At 42.0% G+C, this 25,944-nt stretch overlaps 1 protein-coding gene across 1 annotated transcript in view; it reads right to left on the bottom strand.

Moving 5' to 3' along the window:
* CRIM1 (cysteine rich transmembrane BMP regulator 1) overlaps positions 1-25,944 on the bottom strand; it is a 203,265-nt gene that overhangs the window by 59,831 nt on the left and 117,490 nt on the right. The window contains exons 6-7 of the mRNA XM_065929441.1: positions 17,111-17,293; positions 14,242-14,439 (exon numbers count right to left, since the gene is read on the bottom strand). Of these exons, the coding sequence (XP_065785513.1) occupies positions 14,242-14,439; positions 17,111-17,293 (381 nt within the window). The remainder of the gene's footprint in view (positions 1-14,241; positions 14,440-17,110; positions 17,294-25,944) is intronic.

A 25,944-nucleotide genomic window follows, 5' to 3' on the forward strand; every position in this document is an offset into this window, starting at 1 on the left:
CTTATTTTAAGGAAAAATTTCCAAAAAGAGGAAAGGGAATTAAGTTGAAACTCCAATCCAACCTTTTAAGGTCTTGATTTAAAGTTTTAATATCAGTCTTATCATCATCATATTGGATAGTTCAACATGTTTGGAATGACAACAGAACAAAAGGGGATGTATTTTGACTACCAGTTAATTAAAAATGTGCAATGATAATGTGAATTTGCTTCTGGAACAATGTATATAATCACTGGTCTTTAAATTTCACATAGATATAAGTGAAAATGTTCATCGATCCTTTTTAACTTGGTGTCTAAACTGTGTTACTCCACTGAGCGCCTGGTTTTGAATAAACACAAGGTTCTTCTCATTACCTTGATTACTATGAGCTGTTTATCTTGCAAATAATACTAATTATCTCCACTGAGAAATGTGGGAAGCACTCTTTCTGATTAGCAACCCTGGGAAGGCTGACAGCCCATTAGTTGCTCTTGAGGATGGGTGGGTGATCCTGGAAAAATACACTCGTGTAAAGCATACGGAGCCAGCGTGCTTAGGACCGTATGCAGCACTGACTCTATCAGGAGGATAAAGTTAGCTCAGGTTCCAGATCCCAACTGTCTCCAGGCGTGCTGATCCCTCCCTGAGGTGTGCTCCGGGTGAGCGGCAGGTCTGGAAGGCCTGGCAGGGTAGCGACCTCCTGGATTCCTACAAATCCACACAAGTGCACACACGCACACACAGACATATGCCAAGAAAAGTCTTCCCGGGAAAAGTCTCACTAGAGGTAAAGGAGTCCTCTACGGCAGATATGTTCCCATATCTCTTTTATGAGTTAAAAACTTTCATATAGAAGTGATAAGATAAACAAAGCTAATTCTTATCTGTCTCATTACTTCTCCTTTGAGGATTTACTAATGATTTGCCTACCTTATGGAGCTCTTCCATATCAATACACAAGCCTGCTTATTTGATTATGGGAGACAAAGATGACTAATGATGTTGTCCTTTCAGACCTAATTCAGGCATTTTCTTCCTTAAGATTTTTTGCCCAGGTGTGGTGGGGTAGGGGGCTGGTGGTGGCTGGACTTGGTTATGCCATGTGAACATCTAATAAATGGGAAAATTCCAAAGCTTCACTTGGTTTATATGGCCATATATATCAGTCCTCCTTATAGTCCACCAATTACTGGTAGCCTGTCCGGGATCATAAAACTGGAGATAAAGCTGGCCAAGTCAGAACCGAAGGAGCTGTTTACAACAGCTAATCTGGTTTACTGTGTCATCATATGTCATTCTGTTACCACAGCTGCTTTTCAAATGTGGCCATAACTAGTCAGAAAACCATTCAAATAAATCACCAAATTGTTAACATAATTGCAGCCTGGGAAGAGGTATAATAAAGATGAAATATTTCCAAATGTAGTTAGAGGGGAAAACTCTATTAATGTAGACGATGAAAGAAAAAAAAAAAAAAACTGGGGATACAAAAATTCCCTAATCTGGAAGTGGGAATTTCCATGGGGTATGAGTGTGTATTTAAGAAAGTCTCATTAAGTCATGGAAAAAAATCTCCTACAGTCGGAGTTTTCAAATTCTTTCAGCCACCACACATTTAGTTATCCTTTTTTCTTTGTATATATTTCTCATAACAACACCTACATCCTTGTAATTTCTAAAGTACTTATCTCAGAACAGTTTCTTTATTTTAAAAATGAATGGTGTGAAAATGTTCCCAAGACTTGTATTATTTTATGGGCAGATAGGGAAGCATTATATTTACTTTAGGCCTATTTATTAACTTTGTATTCTTTTTCCAAGGAATCTTGGCTGTCAGTCATGTTTTTCTTCCTTTACCAATCTCACATTTAATAGGAAAAGACAGTACTATGATTATGTGATTATTAAAAGACCACAAAAAGAAAAAAGTAAAAAAAACCTCTAATTGAGAATGGGATCTTTTTCTAGGAATTCAGCTTGAGAGAATTCACAAAGTGATTGGATTCCAAGAATAATCTTTTATACTTGTCTTATATTTTATCCTTATATATATATTTTACTGTTTCATTTTCATGGAGACTATATCTTGGTAAGTTTTAACTGGAAAGAATGTGCCATATGTACAAGGACACGTGTATACGTGTGTCTGTATATTTTAATAGCTATATTGAACTGGGAGGGGGTGTCAGATGTGTCAGAATTCTGGTATCTCACCTCAATCCTCTGGGAAATAGCTGAGGTCCAGGAGGGGAGGATCTTGCCATTAGGGGCAATGGCTTATTCAGTGTTTACAACTTCAGCATTTAACACAGTGCTTGGTCCACTGGAGCACTTAATGAATGAACAAAGAGGACAAAAAGACATCTGACAACTGAAAGTCGGGACACATGTTCTGAGAAAGAGCCTTATTCAATATTGTCCTCTACCCGCCAAATCTCTCATTTCCTAACTTTTGCAGGATTGGACAGTATGTTCCTTAGGATCCTCATCATGGCCGGATCTCTTGCACACAGTAGGTACTCAATAAATGAGCTCTGCTGAAGTAGCAAGCTAGATCAGAAGTCTGCTGTCAACACAATACACTAATAACAATGAAAACTAAATGCACATCCCCAAACCCAAACAGTCCCAAATGAGATACTCAGTAGCCTATGAGTATCTTAAGCCTATGAGTATTTAAGCCTATGAAATGCTTAAATTATGATCTGCATCTTTGACCTAACAAGGCCCAATGGCACATGGAGCACTGTAGAAGGCCTGCCTTCATAAAATGCTGAACATAAAACTTGACACCCCAAATTTCACTCATCTGGGGAATTCACTCTGTGACGACCTCATTCCTTGATGGTGCCAAATGAATAAAGTGTTATTAACATAGTCTCAAAAATAGCTGGGCACTCGCTCAACCCTGCGGCTCATTTCATCCTGCATGAAGGACGGGCGCTCGTGCTGAAGGCTAGCCAATCTGCCTCCTGATTAAGCATAGTTGGCCAGGAATTAGAGGGAGATAAGGGAAGCGGGCAGGTCAGGATGCACAAGTGTTGAGGATAGTATCTCGGTGCCGGGCACACTCAGTGGAGACTTGAGCATCACTGCTCAGGGCCTTCAGCCTGGCAGGTGTGAATGAGGCTGGGCCCATGGCAAGCATGAGGATAAAGACATCTGGGGAGATAACTCAGCGCTTGCAGGGGGTGGGGAAAGCCGCTTCCCCAAGTGGGAGAGGCAGGAACCTACTGGGGGAGCAGGCTTTCCAAGAGGTCTAAAGGCAAGGTCAAAATTCCAGATGGAGGTTCAGGAAAAGAACCCAGATCAAAGGTAGGTCACAAAAGGTCAAAATAACAGCAACTGGGTCTCAGCAATGAGAATGGAGCCAGGAGCAAAGAGGTTTTGAATCTGAGCCATGACAACCAAGTACTTCCATGTCCACTGACTTCTTTTCCTCATCCTCTCCCTCCTTATGATCTGGGTCTCAAGAGAAGCAATGCCAAAGACATGGGCTTGGGGTTAGAAGGCTCAGCATGAGTCTCTGTTCATTCATTACCTTACATGTGATGATGAACCTTTCTGGACTTCTATAAAGTAGGAATTTCCCCTATTTCTACCTCACAAGATCATTATAAGACCCCAATAAGATCGTAAACAGGGGACTATTTTGTAAACTCAAAGGGTGACAAAAATATTACCTGTTGCTATAATTATTGTTGAAATGACTATCCTGCCGGCTCAGAGTCAGAAATGGTCTCAGATGATGGCTTGGTAGATGAATTACGAGCCCTTTTGCAGGCCTCAAATGTTCAGCTGATAAATGGTCTGACAACTGGCTTGGCATTCTGAACACTGTCCATTGTAACTTAAGCATCATTTCTATCTCCACTGATAACATGAAAAGCATCTGGGTCGTGGGTGGGTCCATGACATCCTTTCATATGGTCTGGTAAGCTTTGGAGCGTGTTAGTGACCGGCCACTGGCGCCTTTCACATTTGCTGAGCTGCAGTCTGAACATCATTGTTCCGACTTTTGACTGTGTCCATGGTGTCTCGAAGAGAAGAGAAAGCTCTTCATCATCAGTTTACCCAGTGTGAGCTGAGACAATGGCCCTGTGTGCCTGGCTGACCCCGCGCTTCCTCTCCCATGATGGGGGCCTTGCTGGATCTTCGGGGATGGGGGCACATTCATCAGAGGACAATGTATACTATTTTGGTATAGATTTGCCAGTAGTCCTGCCATTCTGAAGTTGAAAGAGGGTATGTAAGTCCCAACTCTAAAAGATGTCTTTGATCAGCAAATTTTAGTTTCCGTAAGTCAGTGATATGAAATACATCAATATTAAGCGACAATTTAACCAGTACTTTCTTAGTAATAGTTGGGGGGGTAGTTCTGTTTCAAATAATAATGCTCTCGGTGCCTGTCACAGCAATGTGGGACGCCCCTATTGGATTCCTATGGCCTAAAATTTCCCTGGAATCTTTTTAAAACTTGGTTCCCAAAAAGCATGAGAGTCATAGTTTTGAAAAGATCTAAGCTTGCTGTCCTCTCTTAACATGCAAGGCCTGAGGCTAGCCCCAGCTGACAGTTTATTATCTCTGAATATTTTTTAAGCTTCACTAATAAAATAAACACCCCTGAATTGCTTTAAATGTAAGCTGATTTTCAGGGCAATAGCTTTCCAACTTGGGGCTTCCCTGGTGGCTCAGATGACGGAGAATCTGCCTGCAATGCAGGAGACCGGGTTCGATCTCTTGGTTGGGATGATCCCCTAGAGAAGGGGATGGCTACCCACTCCAGTATTCTTGCCTGGAGAGTTCCATGGACAGAGAAGCCTGTGGGCTACAGTCCATGGTGTCACAAAGAGTTGGACATGGCTGAGAGACTAACACATATAACTTTCTAATTAAGGTTGAAAGAGAATACTATTCCATGTCTTCCTACAGATACCCAAACTATGGGTGGCGGGACCACAGTGCAAGGTGTCGGCACATGCAGTGGGGGGCACTGAGCACATAAACAAGCATTAAATCTGCTCTGCTGGATCCCAAAGCAGACCCAAGGAGTCTCAAATTATATCATCGATGATGCTGTTTAATTGCTATGTTGTGTCAGACTCTTTGTGGCCCCATGGACTGTCGCCCTCCAGGCTCCTCTGTCCATGGGATTCCCCAGGCAAGAATACTGGAGTGGGTTTCCATTTCCTTCTCCAGGGAATCTTTCCGACCCAGGGGTCAAACCCACGTCTTCTGCATTGGCAGGCAGGTTCTCTACCACTGAGCCACCAGGGAAGCCCTTATCATACATGTATATGTAATTAAAGTGAGAAAACGAAGACCAAGGTAACTGTTAAGTAGAGAGAAGACACTGCGGGCAGGGATGAGGCCCTGAGCGCGTGCCGTGACGCCCTGCCTGGCCGGGGAGGTGGCCCCCAGACTTCAGGCTCAGTCTGCCCTAGGAGCCAAGGTGGAAAATCAGACCCAGAGCACCACGTGACTCTCAGGGTCCCCCTGTTGGTCTTAGAAGGTTCCTGGGGATTCTTAGTCTCGGTTCAAGATGCTGCAAAGTAAAAGCTGGAGCCTTGGACCAAATCTTATTTTTGACTCACAGCAAGTATTGAATTCTGTGGTCCCCAGTGGTCTGAACCCTTAAACTGGGCTCTGTTTCAGGCAAGTGTGATAAATCCAGCTAAACTCTTAGATATGAAAATAAAATTCACTTGATTGGTAAATAGGCATCCTGTAAATATACATGGCAAGTGAAAATCTGGTCAAACTGCTAATAACTCACATCAAATTGAAAAATGTATAACGTGCAATGCATCACCATCCTCTCATGTTTCTAATAAATTTCAAAAAAGCACTAGCGGTTCCTTATTGTTTATCTTGTATCAAACTTGGGTCAAACTGATGGTTATGACCCCTCGATCAAGATCTGATATTGCCAAGTCTCCTGGTAACAGCTGTCCCAGTCTGCACGATGATGGAGAGTGAGCATGTCAGGAGTCTCAAAGGGAGAGGGTGACAGGTGGGTGTGATCCAGCTCCCTGTCACCTCAGCAACCACCTGTGATGGGAGATCCATCAATGGGCAAGGGGTGCTCTTTGACAGACAGCTTCATTCCTTTCGTCTGCTTTGCTATTTTATAGCAATACTGCGGCAGATATTTTATCCTCAACAATCGGACAGACACAGCAAATACTTCAATAGGGTCTCTATAAACAGTTCATTGGGTAGCTCACCATCTCTAACTCTCATGTATTAAATGATGGAAATCACTTTGCTCATTTTAAGGTTAAGACTATACCATGAGATAGTTTAAAATGGCACAATATATATAGGGAATTAGTCTAATAATTTATTTGAAAATAAGTCTGAATGGAGCACTTGCACTCCCACAAAAAGTTGAATAGATCACCATTTAAATATATGCCTCTAGCCCCCAGAAGTCATATAAATACTATGTGGTAAGTGGATTGATTCTTTTTTCCAATAAACACACCAGGGATTGTACTTACAAATAAGTGTTATTGCTAAAAATGCTCACTTTTGGGGGTTATATGCTTGTACTAAAATGCTGCTCATGCTAAAATTCTATTTGAAATTTCTCTTCGGAGTTGCTGCCAGAGGAGATTACTCTGTCATAGAAGACAGACTGCTTGTATTTTGCTGTCACTTTTTGCTTCCTCTGAACAGTTTTTCGCAGCTAGGTTACCAAGCCTTTCCATCAAGCTTAGGTGTGAATGTCTTTGGCTGTTTCTAAGGGCCTAATAAAACCTCTGAAGTCAGGGGTTTACAAAGCTAAAGATACTCAAAAGGATGTGTTGCAAGCTGTAATGTCAGTTTCAACAGAGAAGCACCCAAAATACTCTGAATGACTACACTCCTGCAGTAGCTGTACAATTTGCCCATATATCTATCTTGAAAGGAGAAACACTTCACTTGGATATGTAAACCTTGGTTTGTTTAAAAATGTCATTATGTTTAAAAATAATTTTATTACTTTACGGTTGGACCTTGTATGACTGGAAACAAATAAATGAGCTTCCTATAAAAAGTGCTGTCAGGGCTTTAAATACAGATGTGCTGAGACTGATCTATTCCTTAGAACTGAGGCAAACAGTGAAAGAAGATGAAGATGAGGATGGTAACATAAGACAGTCTAATCAGCCATGGCTAGTAAAGCAGGACATCTCTCGGAAAGGCAGACAATGTGATCACCAGTTAAAATATTAAATTCTGTTAGAAAGGAAACCAATTCTGCTACTTGTGGTCAATGGCTGTACCATGAAGAAAACAGAATCTTTCTTTTTAATGTCCACAGGCCTTTTCTGAAGGGCATGTCTCTTAATAACCTTCATTAACTTCTGTTTGGGCTAAGAGTTGTCTCTTTTCCAAAAAAAGTTTAACACAGTCTCAGTAGAGATTGTGTTTATTTAAGCTTGTTGGAAAAACATTCCTATCATTTCAAGAATGACTAAATATTTTTCATTCACATAGCTGGCATTCCAGACTATGTTTTCCTGCCTCCGTTGATTAGATGAAAATTAGCAGGCCCAAGTCTGAACTATTAGATTCGATGATTATCTTAGTAGGAAAATTATGAGACTTCTGGCAATAATGCCCTTTTAGGGATGGGAAGTGAACAGCAGAGGAAGCAGAGAGGAAACAGCCCCTTCCAAGACCATTGCTACAGGGAAATACTTAAGAGCAGGAACTGCTGAAGGCTGGACAATCAGAGACAGAGGTTTCTAATCGAGTGTTTCGGAATCAGCTCTGAACCATAACATTCTAAAGTTACTTGTAATACCAAAAGCTTTTTTAAATTCCCAGAAAAAAATCAAAATACTATGATATTCATTCATGAACAGTTTCGGATGCTTAGGTTCAAGGCCAGTGATGCTGACACAAGGTCATCTGCTATGCATTTGTTACCCCGCATATGACCTTATTTGGACAAGCCAAAAAACACACTGTGCTATATTTTAATCTCCATTTATGGAACTAGCTTCCAGGACACTTAGAGTTAAAGGATGAAAGAACATGCCTAAGAGTCTTTCAGATATAACGACTATTTTATTATTCTTGGCCTGCTAATAATAGCTGAGTATATGGCACTGAAGCAATATCACCCATCAACTGAGTTTTGATCCCTGTTATGTACCAGAACATTAATATCATGTGACCTGTGGCATCTTTGACTTCACAGACTCTGGGGTCAGCCAAACTATGTCTGATTCCTTGCCACAGAAGCAGTAGCTTAATCATTTGAGATACTGTTTGGTGAGGAAGTATTATGGGCAGGGTTGGAAACATTTTTTCTTATTTCAAGGAGTTCCCACCCAGATATGTGCCTGGTACAGACTTTTCTGGCAGGGCAGTAGAAATCGCATTTGAAGGGTGGCTTGATTCAAACTATATCATCAGGATTTATAGGGAAGAATATAGTGTGCCCATAAAATTAGGATTGATGATGAGGAAGACAGTCTATTTGACAGTTCAAAAACCTCCAGCTCTTTAGAAGAGTCCAGCATGTGATCTATCCAGTGTGCTGATGCTGAAGTGACTTACTAAATCCACAACAAGGTCAAAGAATGCCTAATGTCCTTGCTTTAAAACTGTCCCAAGTAGGACAAGGATTTCCAAAATAAGGGATTCAAGAAAGCCAGGTAAGCAGGAAGAAAGCCATTGCCTGGTTCCATCCTAAGTCCTGAGAATTAGAACGAATCGACGGGCAGGGAGTCAATCTTATTCTCCCACTTCAAGAGTTGGTTAAGTCCAGGTTAGCAAAATTACAAGGCCTGTTTGAAACTCAGTTCAGTTTCAGACAATAATTCTGCAAATAACATTCATTTAAAGTTTTCAATGACAGAAAAACCTTTTAAATACCAAGGTAGGTAGAGTAACATGACGGACCCTCACACAACCATTACTCAGCCACAGCAATCTATGACTATTTGATTTCCTGAGTGAATCTGGAAACGGATTTTGCTTTTGTTTCAGAGAAACAGAAATAATAGAAAGGAAAGTACCCATTGTGATTGGAAAGTACCCAACCACAAGCAGGGAATTCATTTACTAGCAACTCAAAGCCTAAGACTGAATGCTACCTAGTAAACTATTACCTATGTTGTTTCTAGTTCTTGAAAAGTGAGACTCTTGGCATTGGGTCTGAAATCCCCAGGATCATGGAAATCGTCAACTCCTCCCAGCAGGAAGACTCTGCACACACTGGGCCTAAGGCGCACTCAGGTCACAACGGCCACCGGGGCGGGGTCCAGCCACAGCCCAAGATGAGACAGCAGATGAGATCTGACATCAAGGCTCGCCAAGGATGATGAAATCCTTATCTCCTGCATCAGGTGTCACAGCCAACCTGGCCTCACAGTTGTCCACATGGCTTGCATTTTTCTGTTGAGTCATCAGGTCATGCCATTACATCACGCAGCCAAATTCCCCTCCCCAACACCTTATCTTACCTTTAATTAAAAAACAAACAGTTTTGTTTTTTGCTTTTTTGATAGAAAATGGCACTCTGTCCTTAGGGTATCTCTGATGTTAAGAATCAACCAAGAGAGCATTTATACCTTGCATTACTGGGAAATAAACAAGCAAATTATTCTCAATACCTAAAAGTGATATTAAAAAGTCTAGCTGAAAACAAGATAGTGGCCCCTATACATTCTCAAAAGCAGGTCGAAAAGCAGCATGTAAAACGTGACAGTGAGCATTAGCCTTGGAGGGTGTGGAGAAGGCCCACCTCAACTCTGTGATTCTGGACTGCAGGGGATGAACTGAGAGAGGATGAACTGCAGTTTACAAACCAGGCTTGGAAGGCTGTCCCTGGGAGGGGATAGAGAGCTAAGTGCTCATCATGAGGGTGAGCGGCCAACCTGAGCTAACTGGTCAGCCCACCTGCAGCCATCTGGACCCTGTGTGTGCCAAACATACTTCATACAGTACTCTGGTTTCTGTCCTCAGAGCACACGGTCAAATATAAGCATTTAAACATTATTCTTTTGTCAGCATCTGACCTCTTTAACAGCATTGGTTAAGGAAACCCCAGATCAGGGTCTGCTGCCTTACTCCACTCTTTTCCTCATGCATTCATTCATCAGCCATTAATTAACTACTTTTCAGCACCTACTTTACATGCCAGCTGCCATTCTAGGGATTCAAAAGCATATGGTAAAATCCTAGCTCATGGCAGGGCGTAGCCTCTTTCAGGTTACTGGTCAACCCAGAGGATGCAGAGCATTCTGTCTCAGAGACCGTATTCCTGTGGGGTCCACAGTCAAGGCTCTGGAGATACTGCTCTGCAACTTTCAATCTGTAGGAACTTGGGCAAGTCACACAACTTTTGAATTCTGGGTTCTGCAATCACAAGTTGGGATGGCAGAACCTGCCACAGAGGGAAGGTGTGAGTATCAAACGGGCTGATGCTCTTAAAGCACTGAGGTCTGGCTCAGTCAGTGTGCAAGAGGCAGCAGCTGCTCTCATTAAGGGCTACAATAAGACACTGCAAATGGTGCTAGACACTGAGGAAGACTCAATTCTGCTGCCCTTCTTTTTCATTTCTTGTTTGTTTTTAAGACAATATGGACATATCTCCCACATGGACGCTTAAACTGCAAACTTTACATGCTCTTCTGTGTATTTCCACTCTGGTTTTTTACAAGAGCCAAAAAACAGAAATAATGTGATTGGTGAATAAGAGGAGAAACAGAGAGCCAAGAGAACAAAACCTAAGAACACAATCACTTACAGAATAAGATGGCTTATCTGTGTACCTGAATTGGCTGTTGACACTAATTTGCTAAGACTTAATCATGAGAGTACTTAAGTGCCAATTTAAAAAGCACTTAGGTACTTGTGAACTGAGGTAGCTGTCAAGTTAACAGCCTAGTCTTTAAGCGCCCCCAAGTTCACATCCCCAGTCCTCCAGCAGTAACCAGGCACATTATGTTGTCATTTGGAAGGTATGTATCTCTAATAACATTAGCAGTCACAACAAGGTTTTTTCCTCCCTACAGGACCTAACACACCCTATTTGTTGATGCAGTAATTTATTTAGGAAGAATTTAAACCCACAATCCTTGTGTGGGATCCCTTTCATCAAATTTCAGACCCTGACTATGTACCTTGGGATTGCAGCTAATAAGGGTGAGGGCCAACCTTGTTATGCAATTGTGCACCGAGGAATTTACTGTGTATAAATTGAATAAATACCACTGTTTCTGTTTTCCTCCAAATAATTCTGGCTGATTATTCATTAAACAACAACACCTTGATTTTTTTCTTATTTTGTCTAATCCTTTGGCTTTTCTGAAATCACTTAAAATTCTATTTAAATAGGCTATTGAATAACTGCTGAGAAAAATATTTTCAAATAGTTTCAGGGTCTTTCTTGGATCCTAAAAACTAAGTAGTAAGATTTATTTGCCTTGCATAATTTTGTAAGTTTATTATTTTTAATAAACAAGTTTACTATTAATCATAAACAAACTTTTACGATCATTATCCTAAGCTGTGCACTGTTTTTTTGATCCCCATACCAAAAGAAGAGCATCACCGACACCATGGACACGAATCTGAGCAAACTGGGAGGCACTGGAGGACAGAAGAACCTGGCGAGATACGGTCCATGGGGTCGCAAAGAGTCAAACACGGCTTAGCGACTGAACAACCACAACCAAAAGAATCTTCCGGTTTTCTGAAAACATCTTAAAATCAGAACGTTACTGAAGAGTAAACACAATCTTATATGAAACCCACTACTTAACTGACTTTAAGACAAAAACAAGAAACAGAAGGCAAAGAAGTTCACCAAGAACTAGACGATGGAAACTTCTGAAAGGCTAGGGCACAAGACGGACAGAAAGGAACTGAGACCCGCAGAACCTAACAGCTTGGAGCAAAGATGCCAAGTCTGGTGGAGGGGACGGCCTGGATGTGAGGTCTGAGAGGCAAATCGAGGCTGAGTCTCAAAGGTGTCCTTCCCCCAAGGTCCTCAGATTCGGGAGATCACAGGGAATAGCTGTCAAACTGCAAATGCCTTTCTCCCTGTCAACTGACTTCCAGGTCTCCAACACAGGGCCAAAAGCCAGAGATGGAGAGATATAAGGGAGCTAGAAATAGGGGCATGAGGACAGTGAGATGACCTCTGGGAGCAAGGAAAACAGACACAGACGTAGCTGAATCTGACAGGCTGCAGTTGGCCCCAGCTCAGTCACATGTTGGCAACTGACCTTGCAAGAATTTACCTAAATCTCTCCAAAACCTAATTTTCTCATCTCTAAAATGGGATTATAAGGCCCACAGCACAGTGGTGATGTGAGGTTTAACGAAATCAGGTACACATAAAGCACTTATCCCACAGCATCTGAATGTAGACATTCCTTTTTTTTCCCTGGCTTAATTTAAAACAGCCGAAACAGTTTCTCTGACGTTTACTAGGAGATGTACTTTATCTTTGTGTCCAATGTGGTATCTGGATTACGGAAGGTGGTTAGTACATTTTTTGGAATTAATGACTGGTTCAAACTGTCCCTTTTCTCAAACAGTGGAAGATAAGATTACAACCTGACTCAAATGTTGCAAAGACCAAACTCTAAGTGATCAGACTAACATCTCCTTCCTACCCAAACATCTACATAAGAATAAATCAGTTTTCTCATATAGACTTTTTTTCTTCTATTCACCACCTGTTTCCCTTCTCTGCTCACCAAGATGGAATTGCTAATGACTGCAAAAGATGAATGCAAAACGATATGCCTTCTTTACTTTTAGAAATGAAGCCCTATATTTTTTTTACAAGTTTTTTTTTAAGTCTTATTTTCAATCTATGATTCAAGACTCCTGAAGTTAAAAGGTCAGTGCTTATTGGGTTATATATTTATGCTTTTTAAAATTAAAAAAAATTCTTCATTAGCATGCATACATATATACTTAAACATTGCAAATCAACAGACTGTCCCTAATTCTTAGGAATAGATAGTCCCATTTTAATCTGCATCAGCAAGGCATCCTTCCTTGTAAAGCTGACTATACACCTTCATACATACTACTGTGCACTCCATTTCCAGCACTGAAATGCTGCCTTTAGGGGATAGGAGGAGTATATTGCAAGGGTGGGGGGGGGGTGTGATTTCCATAAAATTGGTCATCTGGAAGCTATAATGTTTTGGAGTGTGGCAGCTGCATTGTAAGTAGAGTAATGGTGAGGGAATTGGTGATGTCAATAGAACCAGAATCCTCCAGTTTAAATTTTTATATGACTTTTAAGATCTTTAATAACTCCAACCCCTCAGAGGTTAATGAAGCTAGTCAGGCAAACTCTGAAGACTGAGTTGATTAAAATTGAGGTAGAAGCAAAAGCCTTCTCCACAGAGGACTCAGTCTACTTGACTGAATTTCTTAAAAAACTGGTCATTTCCTTAACAGCTGTTTTTAAAAATTCTAGAAGGATCCATCTTCTACAAGGATTAATTTCCGACCCACTTTAGTTCATTTCACTATGCAAACGTGTTTCTTAGTGATAGATACTCTCTATTAGACCTATCAGCATACATAGTCAATCTCTTGTATTAACAGATATGGACTGGGGATTAAGACTGGCTTGAAAAAATGTGCAAAGAATCTTCCCAGGATGGTGAAAATGGCCTGGCTTAGAGGTTGAGTGGAAAGATGAGTCCAGGATATCTCAGGCGCCTCTTCACTGAAAAGAAAGAGAGGTCACGAATGTAGGTAACCAGGACATAAGTGAAAGCCTGAGAGGAACTGCAAAGCCACAGCCATCATGATATTAGGAACAACGGACACTCAGAGGGAGGACTCTGGGCAGTGAAAACTGCCTTTGATGGTTCCAGGTCTTTCTTCTAGCTGCCAGGACTCTTGGGCTTATAGAAGCATTATAAATTGAACAAACTATACTTTGAATATGGGTCTTATTTCCAATTTCATTTCCCTGTTTTGACCTTTAGGTGTTAATTAGGCTTGCGGTGAACTGAATTCAAATGCATATATTCTCTGAGTGTAAAGTATTCAGTTAAGCATCATCTGCAGTGGTAAAATAAAGGCCACACTGCTCTCACTGTAAATCTGCAGCATCTCCTCCAAATGATTAGTCTGGGCTGTATCATCAAATCACCTGCAACTAACAGCAGGAAGCAGACACTACACCTGAGGAAATAAAACACAAGCGAGCACACACTGGTGGAAGTTGATCTGACACGAGACATTCACCAGAGGCTCACTAGGATCCCCAAGGTTTACCTTCGCATACGGGGCAGCACTCCCCAGGCACTTTGACGGGGTTCATGCAGCTCTGTCCACAGGCCGTCGCCACGCAGTGGGGTTCCCCATTGATGCACTGGCAGAATGTGCAGTCATCTTCCCGCCACCGGTCCCCGTGGGCGTGGATCTGGCCATTGGCATAGCAGCCAGCGGGATTGTTCAAAGGATACACGGGATCTAAATTAAAACGTGAGTTCCAAGTAAGACCGAGGGCATTCTACATGTTATTTCTGCCTGCACCTAGAGACATTTTTTCCCCCAGGTTCTCCTCATCAGCAGTTCTTTCCCAGCTGCGCTCAGCAGAAACTCAGGGGCTGCAGGAGGTGTCTCTAGGGGGGATATGCAAAGGCAGCCATCACGTAGACTTTATGCCCACCCATCCTGATATGGCTCACAGGGCAGGGGACCTGAGGCATACAAGCCAGGGTGCAGGCGTTGCTGTGTCATCAAGGTGCAAAACTTCGTGGATAGAGCTGTGGGGTGGCAATCAGAAAAAAAAAAAAAAAAGCAGATCCATTTTAGGCTCTGCAGATGCCTTCTGAGTTGTCAGTTTACAAGTTTATTATACCTCAATTTCAGCCCCCTGTAAAGTAGAAAGAGTAACACTCCATCTAACTTACAGTGAGCCTGCTATTTCTAGGGCTAACTGGAGTCTATCTCATGACGCCTGGAGGTCCCTGAGATAACAGTGAGGCGTAGGCAGGCCCCTGAGGGGCTTATTCCGGACAGGGCAGGGAGACCTTGTCTAAACCATAGACCACGGCACTGCTCGTGCCCTGGAGGGAATGCCATGAACCCACACAGCTTTCTCTCCACCTGAGCTGAGCGGTCAAGCAGCAACTGAGGCTGGGGACGGAGTTAACCAAGGCTACTGGGAAAGAGTTTTCTGAGGCTGTTGACAAGCGCATAAATACAAAATCCCCAAATATCCTTATACATCAAAGTAACTAGGTAAATCACTCAACGTTCTTTTCTCGGACACATAAAATCTGGTCTCAAGAGAAGCAAGTGCTGCTGTGCTGGAAGGAAAGTCCAGGCAGTTGTGAGTTTGGTCCTCTTTCTTTCGAAGAGGAAGAAAGTTTAGTTACAAGAGAGTCAGAAGGCCAGAACTGAAGGCCGTGCAGTCACAGCTTCAGAAAGGCAGTCTGTCAGCCACGGAAGCAGCCAAGTGACCTGAGTTAGATAAGACTTCATAAAATTTCTTTGTAAAAAGAAAATATTACATTGCATACTTCATTTCTACTTTGAGTCTGGATCTGAATTCCAGGAAGTGAGACATAACTGGATCCGTGGCCAGACAACTCGTTATAATTATTACACAGAGGTTCACATCTATGCTTTTATACCACCAACTGCCACCAACTTCAGGGACTATTATACACTGGCAGTAGTGAGGGGACAAATCAATTGGGAAGGTTAAAAGCTTGATGTGACTTTCTTAAATCCCCTATGACACCTAAAAAGTGAACCACCTTTCTTCTATGTTAGCAAAAATAATTTCTTAACAGGTGAGCGGGCCTCCCTGTTAGGAATGTAGAATTGTTCGCTGTTAGGAATGTACAATAGTTTGTATAATCTAAGCAATTTCAGATCTTCAGATTCTGTGGCAAATAAAGCTCAGATACTGGAAAGAAATGGGATTCTGAAAACAGAGCAAGTTATAGGACATGACATGAAATTCTGTTCTCTCATTTCACGTGCGGAGGTTAAGGGTGGCGTGAGCGTCAGACGTGAGGTGTACACGCCTGACTCTAGACTGGAGGTTTGTGGCCCAGGCAGAGAAGAAATGCTCACAAGACCCTCCTTTCTAGGGAAACCGTAGTGTGGTTAGACCAGACACACAGCTGGGCACTATTCCTGGCTTTATCGGAAACTCAAGAGAGAAGTGACCACTTTTCTGACTATCCTTAGCCTTAAAATGTGTGGGATGTAGCATGTGATATTCAGTTATCATTCTGAAATGTCCATTATTTCTGGAGAGCAGAGACAGGAGGGTCAAGCCTATTGGAGGAACATGGACTTATTATTTCTTGGAGGGAAAAGGGGAATAAAAAAAAGAGCAGACCTTGGGCATCCTTGTGCCCAGGGCTGCCCTGGACGCATGTCTGGGCTTTGACTGGTGCCACACCACGGCCCCACTCTCACCAGCACACACGTGTGAGGGCCGAGGAGCCCGGCTCCCACCTGGAGGGGCACGAGTATCAGAAAGGAGGCAGGGCCGGGCCCTCTCTGAGCGGGCTGGCTGAGGCTGTCAGCCACCTGTCCTCCTGTCCCCACCCGCTCTGAGGGGAGCAGAGTGGGTGGAATTCTACTGTCAGGATGAAGAGAAAGTCCCGGGACCTGCCAAGAAACTGCTGGAACTGCAGAGGAGGAACAGAGAGTGCCTCCGGGAGACCTCATGTCGACCTGTGGAAACACGTCCGCTGTCTACACCCAGGGGATAATTTCCCTCAGGGAAGTGTTTCCACATCGTCTACCTGGCATTACCTAAAAGGTAAAACATGTGACAAAAACGGGGAATTCTTCAATCTTCCTCTATTTTTGAATGAGACTGAATTGCATCAGTTTTGATGTTGACACTTTAAACCATGTCTATGCTCTGTTGTTTAGTCGCTCAGTCATGTCCGACTCTGTGACACCACGGACTGTAGCCCAGCAGGCTCCCCTGTCCACGGAATTCTCCAGGCAAGAATACTGGAGCGAGTTGCCATGCCTCCTCCAGGGGATCTTCCCAACCGGGGACTGAACCCATGTGTCCTGGGTCTCCTGTACTGGCAGGCAGATTCTTTACCACTGAGCCAGCTGGGAAGCCTGCTCTTATTATTCCCTAATTGGCAGCTTTCCTTACCTTCACACACAGGGCAGCACTCCCCTTCGGGCATGTAGTACCTCTCACAGCTCAGCTCACCACACTGGGCAGTGAAGCAGATGGAGACGCCCCCTTGGCATCGACAGAATCGACAGTTGTCCATTCGAAACATGTCTCCATCACTGTACTCCACGTTGTTGAACACGCAGGCTGGCTTTGTTTCTAGAGGAGTTAAAACAAGCAAAGCACATTCAAAGTCATTTCTGAGTGGTGTCCTTTCATGTTTCTCTAACAGCCTCTAGAAAATACTGCACGAGGTTAAAATTTAATGGAACTTTACTAGATTCAATATAATTTTTTTTACAACAGACGCAATAAAGCTATGTAAAGTACAATAAAATAAACAACACATATCATTATCCTCATTATAACAAGGAACCAAAATTCCCCTTAGTAAAATCTATACTGGCTTCTCTTTATCCCAAACAAAAGTCATCATTTGACCATGAATCTGACATTTCTGATACATGCTTTAAAAAGATTTAATTTTGTTAAACAGAATGTTTCCTTTGTTAAATCACTGTCTATTTCAAGTAAACGATCCTGAATCCACATTAGATTTTGTTCTGCCTCAAAAAATTTATTTAGGCCTCTTAGGTTATGTTTCTGTTTCTCCAGTGTTTCCTCTGAAATTCTTTTTTCTATTTAGTTAATAATCTATAATTATAATATTGCTTGGTCTTTAAAAAACACTTTCTACATACATTACTTCACTTAATCCCCAAAACAAAGGTCTGATGTAGAAATACTTATCCTGAGTGTAGAAGCGAGGAAATCCTAGGTAATTTGTGTAAAGTTACATGTTTAGCAAATGATAGAAGCCAAAACAGTAGCTCTTCAACTAAAACCTTGTACTCCTCCCACTGTGTTTCAAGACCATGTTTTCTGCTAAGGACTCAAAACCCAGCATTTAGAATGATAATGATATACCAATGATTTAAAATTTTTCTCTGCACGAAAACATTCTCCCCTAAATCCACTCCTTAACTCTAATTTTGGTTGACCTAAAAGAACTCCTTTCAGATAAAGACATCACAAGAAAAGGAAAACTACAGATCTACAGCTTTTATAAATATAAACATAAAAATACTCAAAAAAGTACTACCCCACTGAATCCAGCAGGATATGAAAAATATCATATACCAAGAATGCAAGGTTGGTTTAATATCCAAAAATCAATGTAATTAATGGACTATAATGTAATGTAATGTCTATAGAATAAAGGACAAGACCATAGGATCATTTCAACAGACGCAGAGAAAACATCTGACAGAGTTCAACACCCTTTCATGATAAAAACATTCAACAACTTAGCAGTAGAGGTGTTAGACAGCAACTTGATAAACAGCATCTATGACATTAGCACAACATACTTAACAGTGAAAGCCGAATGCTTTTTCCTTTAGCTCAGGATTAAGACAATGATGTCCACTGTGAGCACTTTGACTCAACTCTGTACTGGCAGCTCCAGTCAGGGTAATCAGGCAAGAAATTGACATAAAGAGCACCCATATTAGAAAGCATGAAAACTCTAATTGTCAATAACATGATTTTGAATTTTAAAAGATTCTAAAGAATCTACTAAAACTCTATCAGAACAAAAAGTTTAACAAGATTTCAGGGTAAAACTGAAACTCCAATAAATTGTATATCTACACACTAGCAATAAATGATCTGAAAATAAAGTTAAAAAATTCCATTCACAGTAGCATGAAAAAGAAAAAAATATTTAATAATAAGTCTAAACATAAAGTACAAAACTTGTACTCTGAAAACTAAAAAACATTGTTCAAAGAAGGTACAGAAGCCCTAAGTAAATGAAAATATAGTCCATGTTTATGGACTGAAAGAAAATACTGGCCAAGATGAAAACATTCCCCCAACTGATGTACATATTCATTCAATCTCTATCAAAATTCTAGTTTTTTCTTTTGTAAAAAACTGACAAGTGACTCCTAAAATCAATAAGAAATTCAAGGAACCCAGAATTGCCAAGACAAACTTGAAAAGAAGAACAAAGCTAGAGGATTCACACTTTCTGATTTTAAGACATACTGCAAAGCCACAGTATCAAGACAATGTAGTACTTGACATCAGGATAAATACATAGTTCAATGGAATTGATTAAGAGTTTAGAAATAAACTCTCATATTTAGTGACCTTTAACAAGGGTGCAATCTGACATTTGAGATATATAAGAACTTGCATCCAGAAAGAACAATAAAAATAACCCAACTGAAAAATGAGTAAATATTTGAACAGAGATTTATCCAAATAAGATACAGAAATGACCAATGAGCACTGAAAAGATGCTTAACATCATTACTTATTAAGGGAATATAAATCAAAGCCACAATGAGACATCAGTTCACATCCGAGGGTGGCTATCATGAAAAAGATACAGATAATAACAAATGTTGATGAGGACATGGAGAAATGGAGACTCGCATACATCTTGGTGAGTGCAGGATGTCTTAAAAAACTGGCAGTTCCTCAGAATATGAAACAGAATTACCAGAGGATCCAGCAAATCTACTCTTAGATACACATCCAGGAGAAATGGAAACATCTACCCACATAAAACCTTGTACACAAATGTTTACAGCAATGGCTACTGTTATTTGCAGTAGTCAAAAAATGGAAAGAGTCTAAACATCAACAAACTGATGTGTGATACACAAAATGTGGTATATCCATGTAATGGAATATTGCTTGGCCATAAAAAGGAATGAAGTTCTGATATATACTACAACATAAACGAACCTGGGGAACATTATGCTAAGCAAAAGAAGTCAGTCAAAATATACCACATGTTGTATAGGATTTTATTTATGTGAAAGGCCCATGATAGGCACATCTACAGAGACAGGAAGTAGATTAGTGGTTTCCTAGTGCTGTTCTTTGGCAGGACTGATGCTGAAGCTGCAACTCCAGTGCTTTGGCCACCTTATGCGAAGAGTTGACTCACTGGAAAAGATCCTGATGCTGGGAGGGATTGGGGCCAGGAGGAGAAGGGGACGACACAGGATGAGATGGCTGGATGGCATCACCCACTCGATGGGCATGGGTTTGAGTGGATTCCGGGAGTTGGTGATGGACAGGGAGGCCTGGCGTGCTGTGATTCATGGGGTCACAAAGAGTCGGACATGACTGAGTGACTGAACTGAACTGAGCTGAGTGCTGGAAAGTCTGGGGGACATACGGGGTGAGTTAAAGAGCTTGGGAATTCTGGGGGGAATTGATGACAATGTTCTAAAATTGTGATGACAATCACACAACTGTGAATACATTAAAAATCATGGAACTGTGCAACTTTACTTTGGTGAATTGCATGGTATGTGTCTCTGTAAAGCTGGGAAAATAAAAGTAATTCCAAGGGAAAAAAAAAGTTCTCCTGAGCTAATGCAACCTATAGGTAGGACTGGATTATGACATACATAAGTCATGGACTTCTCTGTCCTAACATAATTTCTCCATGTGTCACCTTGCATGTTTGGAATATGTGAGACTTCCACTGCATTTTGAGTATACTTACATTTGTTTTGGACTTGGACAAACTAGCGTTTTCTAATTTGACTTTATAACAATGCTGTTGAGAATAGAGAACAAATATTAACATCTACTTCTTCAATGAAGAAAATGAAATTTAAAGCAATCAGGCAGCTTGCCTAAAGTCACATCATTAGTGTGAGATGATCTGTGTGCATGTATTTTCACAAAGGCAGTAAATGTGCATGTCTGAACCTCTTCCCTAGTACTGGCTGGATATACTATTTTTTTTCCCCCTAGAAAACTCATGTCAGAAAGAATCATCTTATTACAGCTCAGAAGTCTATATGCTTTTACCTAACATACTAAACTGAGCTGGGATTGGAAGGAACTGGACAGTTAGACCCTAACTTTGAAAGTATAGGAAATGAAGCACTTTTCACCAATCAAATTTTCATGCTGTGGAAGGAGGCAAAACACTGCATTCTATCAAAATGCTGAGCTTCCATTCAAATTGAAGAACATTTTTTAAGAAACCAATCAGTATTAATTACCTATTTGCCTTCATCAACCACAACGGCCATCTGGGTGAAGCCACAAATCTCGGTGCGAGATTTGAAGAAGTGAGGAGGAAAGGTTGTGGTTATGAACAAAGTGGCTCCAGATGACCTCGCTTTTATGGCGGGTTGTGTGGAAGCTTGAGTGGGAGGAGACGAGACTGACAAGGAGGCTGGGGCAGTTACGTCTCACTAGCACAGGGAGAGAGCAAGGGAGCAGAACTGAGAGAGATGGCGAGTCCCAGCAAACACAGCCTTGAAAACACAATCGATTCTCCAGGATTAAAAAAAAAAAATCACATGATATAATGAAATCCCTGTTTGATGCTGAGACGGATTTAGAGAAGCTCTTCAGGAAAGTGCACAATAAAAATGGCTGGCAGTGCTCTTTGAGGAGCAATGACCAATTACTTCTTCACCTGCTGGGGATAGAGATGAATCTCAGAACCATAGGGAGGGTACCACCACATCTATAAGAGGACATTTTCCATGGATGGAGAAAAGAATAACATTACAAATAGAATACCTTACTATGCAACTTGTACTTCTCAATGCATAAAAGTGCATATGCACTGAGATGCACAAGTGTCCTTTTAAAGATTTTTGCATGTTTTTTGTGTCTTCCCAACTAAATTTTATGTTTCTCAGTTCTGGAATCTTCTCTTCCCTCTATAATATATTCCAGAACTCCTGAAAAAGAATTTTATAGTATAGATTGCTAGTAAGTACTATTGCCCTGCCAAATCACGCTGATTGGCAGATGGTGATAGATATACAATTTTAGCAAAGGAAAAGATTAAAATGTAGAACTTCACATCAAATGTGAAAATGGAGGGGAAAAGTCCAAAAAAGTATACTTCTGTTGCTTTTTCTCTTTAATAGCTCAGTGAAAAATGGCTGATGTCTTGCCTCTGGTCTCCGTTCTCTGGGGTGAGTGGTACAGGAAGAGGGTGGGCAGACGTAGTAAGTCAAAAAGAGATAATGAGCAATGTCTGACAATTTCTCCATAAACCAGCAACAAACTGATAGGATCACAAAGGCAGGTTACATGAGCTTCCCGATACGTGAAGGAAGAAACCACCTTTTCTGTGCGGGGGAAGCCGGGCGTGTGTGCCGGAGCATAGTGGATAGGGGGTACCTCAGGATAAGAGAAGGGGAACAGTACTTACAAAACAGGACTGCAAAACACTGTATCGCTCTTAAGCAAAGTTAGCTTGGTAAGGCCCCCAGGACAACATGGAAGCTCAATAAATGCACATTGTGTGAAATATTCCTTTCAAGGTGCCATATTCTCTCCATTACTGTAGAAGGAGACCTTAGATCCCTAGAAACATTATTGTGCATCACTGCTACACAACGGGTTCTCAACAGATGTTTTCCTACTAACTATTTTATTAACAAACTGAAGGTCTGAGTTTTTTCTTTTCTTAAAGGTTTATTTTTTGGCTGTGGTGGATCTTCCCTGCTGCGTACCGGCTTTCCCTAGTTGCAGCGAGCGGGCCTCCTCTCTGACGGCAGTGGTCAGGCTCTCGCTGCGGTGGATTCTCTTGTGGAGCAGAGGCTCTAGGGCACTCGGCTTCAGTAGTTGCAGCTCCTGGCTCCAGAGCACAGGCTCAGGGGCTCTGAGGCGTGTGGACTCTTCCTGGAGCAGGGTTTGAACCCATGTCCCCTGCCTTGGCAGGCAGATTCTTACCCACTGGACCACAAGGGAAACCCAAGGTCTGAGTCTTCCAGGCCCAGATTTTGCACAAGGAGAAGCTGACTCTGGGTCTGGCTCTCCTATGATTGATTGATTTTACATGCGAGTGTCTGATGCCGGAGGAGTCAGTGGCTGTGACACTCAAACCACAATGTTCCAGTCTGGATTTCTGTGCATTTTTGTATGTTGGAGACCTGATCATATCTAAGCAACCAAATGATCGCTTCTATACTCTGAGCATGAATGGCTTCCCTATTCAAACCCAAATGCCTCTAGAAACGAGTGAGCCAGGTCAGTGTAAGGCAGTAAGATGCAGTTACCAAATGGAAGAGGACACATGTCCATCTAAAGAGAGGCCATCACTCAACCCCCGGTGATGGATGAAAAAACTTGTTTTTGGGCCAGAGCAGACACAGAAATATTTCCTGAAGATGATGTGGGGTTATTCAGCACTGCTGTGGAGGTCATCCTCCTAGGTGATGATACTGATGTCTCACAAGTTCACACGAAAGGAGCTCAGCACCTGCTCATTTGGTTTCTAAACAACAGGGTTCTCATTCAACTATTACCGTGCCGGTCCTCTGCTCGGCCCTCAGTCACAGACTGGCACAGTCTGACGGGCAGCTCAGCTGTCCTCCCACCAGTATAAAACCAAACCCAACAGAAAAGAGCAGTAACATTTACGGAGAATGTTCTTTCCATCTATCCATCTAGGCCAATGTTTTAAAAACTCAGGAGTTCTTGAATTCTCTGTTTTCAATCTTCTGTTTTCACTATAATGCTTATCTTAAAAAAAAAAAAAAATAACGTAAGCATATGGATCACCTGGATGGCAGTTAGGGAACTGAGTGCTGGCAGGTAATCTCCGTTTCTTTACATGGGGTTAGACAGCAACCCACTGTCTCCTGAACGGGGGTTCCTGATCTACTCCAACATCTTCCTACACGTTGCGGGGGCACGGTGGTGGTGGGGGCTAGGGGGCTGCGTGGCGTTCTCAAAATCAAACAGATCTTCGGGCATCCAGGGTCCAGATGGGTGTTCAACTCACCCTGAGAACTGCTTTTGCGGAGGTGTGTTTTAATATTTTGCTTTTACTTTTTATTGAGAAGAGCAGCCAGAGGAAACTGGGGGTAAAGCAACTAGGACGCAATTCACTGCGTCATCCAGCGCTCTCTTTTCAAAAGTTTCCATACGAGGGGAACGCTGCCCTGTCTGACAGGTTTCTTGTCTCTAAAAATAAGAATCGTGGCTCCGATTCTATCTCCCTTTCCACTTTGATGGCCAGGACGCCGGGGGCCTAACCTGACATTTAACTCCAGCAGTTACATAGACAGATGCGATGGTCTGCACACCTGTGGGCAGTTCCTTTTTGCTTTTCAACTTTCACGTACAACTCTACAGTCTGACTCTCTTTTCTCATTAATATTTTACCACTATTTTATTGTGTCTGCTCTTAGTGTAAAATTGCCTCAAAGCCTGTGTGGATAAGTAAGGCTTTATATATACATATATATATGACTTTAAAAAATATGTATACATAAAATAGACCCCTGCTCTTCCGGGTAATGATAATGAATTTTTGATAGGTGATACCCTGTAATGGGGATCTTCTGACAATAGTAAGATTTCCCCAAGGCACTGGGTGCCAAATAATCAAATATACGTACACACATACAAACATGTGTATGGAAGGGAAGTGTGTGAATGTATGCCAGAAAAAGTGAAATACAGACTTTGAGGTAGAATTCCATAAATAGTATCCTGTGGAATGTTAAATCTTCAGAGTAGCGTAGTTTCTAGCCTCACCTACAGTTAATGACTAACACAGTAATAGACAAACTACAGCAGGACGAGAAGTAAAGCAAAGATCACCCTACCGATTTATGGCGGCAAGAAAGAGGCAAACACCTGAAATCCTGTTACTGCTTTGTCGTCTCAACATTTTCTCACAGTAGAAGGCCTGTTCCTGAAGTCAGGGCTCTATAACTAGGAGCAGGCCCTGGAGATTTACCCAAGGCCACTGAGGTCAAGCAGGGGCAGTAATCAGCTGCCCAAACTGCATCACATCGGGGTGAGATGTAAAGTGAATGTCCTGATGAGAAGGCCTGACACTTGGGTTTCTATAATTAAGAAGCAAAGAAAGAAGAAAGATACTCCACTTTCTCACCCAGTGGATACAACAGCAAGTTGTATTACTAGAGGTGTTATTTCCAGGGTATGAGAGACTTCAGATTAAAGTGTGGGGCAGTAAAAGGTAGCGGATTCTCACAAAGTAACTCCTCTTTGGGCTGACAATTAATAGCCACTCTAGAGGGAACTAAGATGATATGAATCAGATCACTTGCTTGCTCACCCAGCCATGCGTCAGAACCCAGGTGCCCCTCAAGAAACAGGTGATATGCTAATGTCACAGACACAAGGATAGATTCCTTGTTTTCTGGCAGTTCAGATTCTAGGGTGAGAGAGAGGCACGCAGAGGGGTGAGTACTAGAAGGAAGCACATCTGAGATGCTGGGAGCTCAGGACAAGGACCAACTATTTTGGTCCCAATGGTACGAGTTAAATATTCACAGAATATCACTTACAGTCAATTAGCTTCAGCAGGAAGTACCAGAGGCTTGGTCATTTGCTGGTGGTGAACAGACATGGCTACCGGCTGGATGATAATGCAGGTGGGGAGAAACACCGAGAAAAGATCTATGTGCATGGAGCCTGCCCTGCACCTCTCCCTGCGTGCCTGAAGTCAAGAAGCAACGTCCTGCGATGTCCAGGACCGTGAACAGGAGGGAGGCACACAGAATCATAGAGACTGTTTGCTCTCGAAGCACAATTTCTAGTGCCTCACATACAAAACCTCACTTAATTACTGTGATTCTCCCCACTTGACACATGTGGCACCTGAGGCTCAGGGAGGCCACGGGGATGACCAAAGCCACACAGCCACCAAGTGGAGGAACTGGCCTTCACACTGAAGTCATGCAGTTCCACTCGGTGCTCTCTTTTAACCACAGAGCCATGCTGCCAGTGCTTCTTCAAAGTGGGGAAAGAAACAAAACAAAATGTGTAAC

This window comes from Muntiacus reevesi, chromosome 3 (genome assembly GCF_963930625.1).
Source record: "Muntiacus reevesi chromosome 3, mMunRee1.1, whole genome shotgun sequence".
NCBI lineage: Eukaryota > Metazoa > Chordata > Mammalia > Artiodactyla > Cervidae > Muntiacus > Muntiacus reevesi.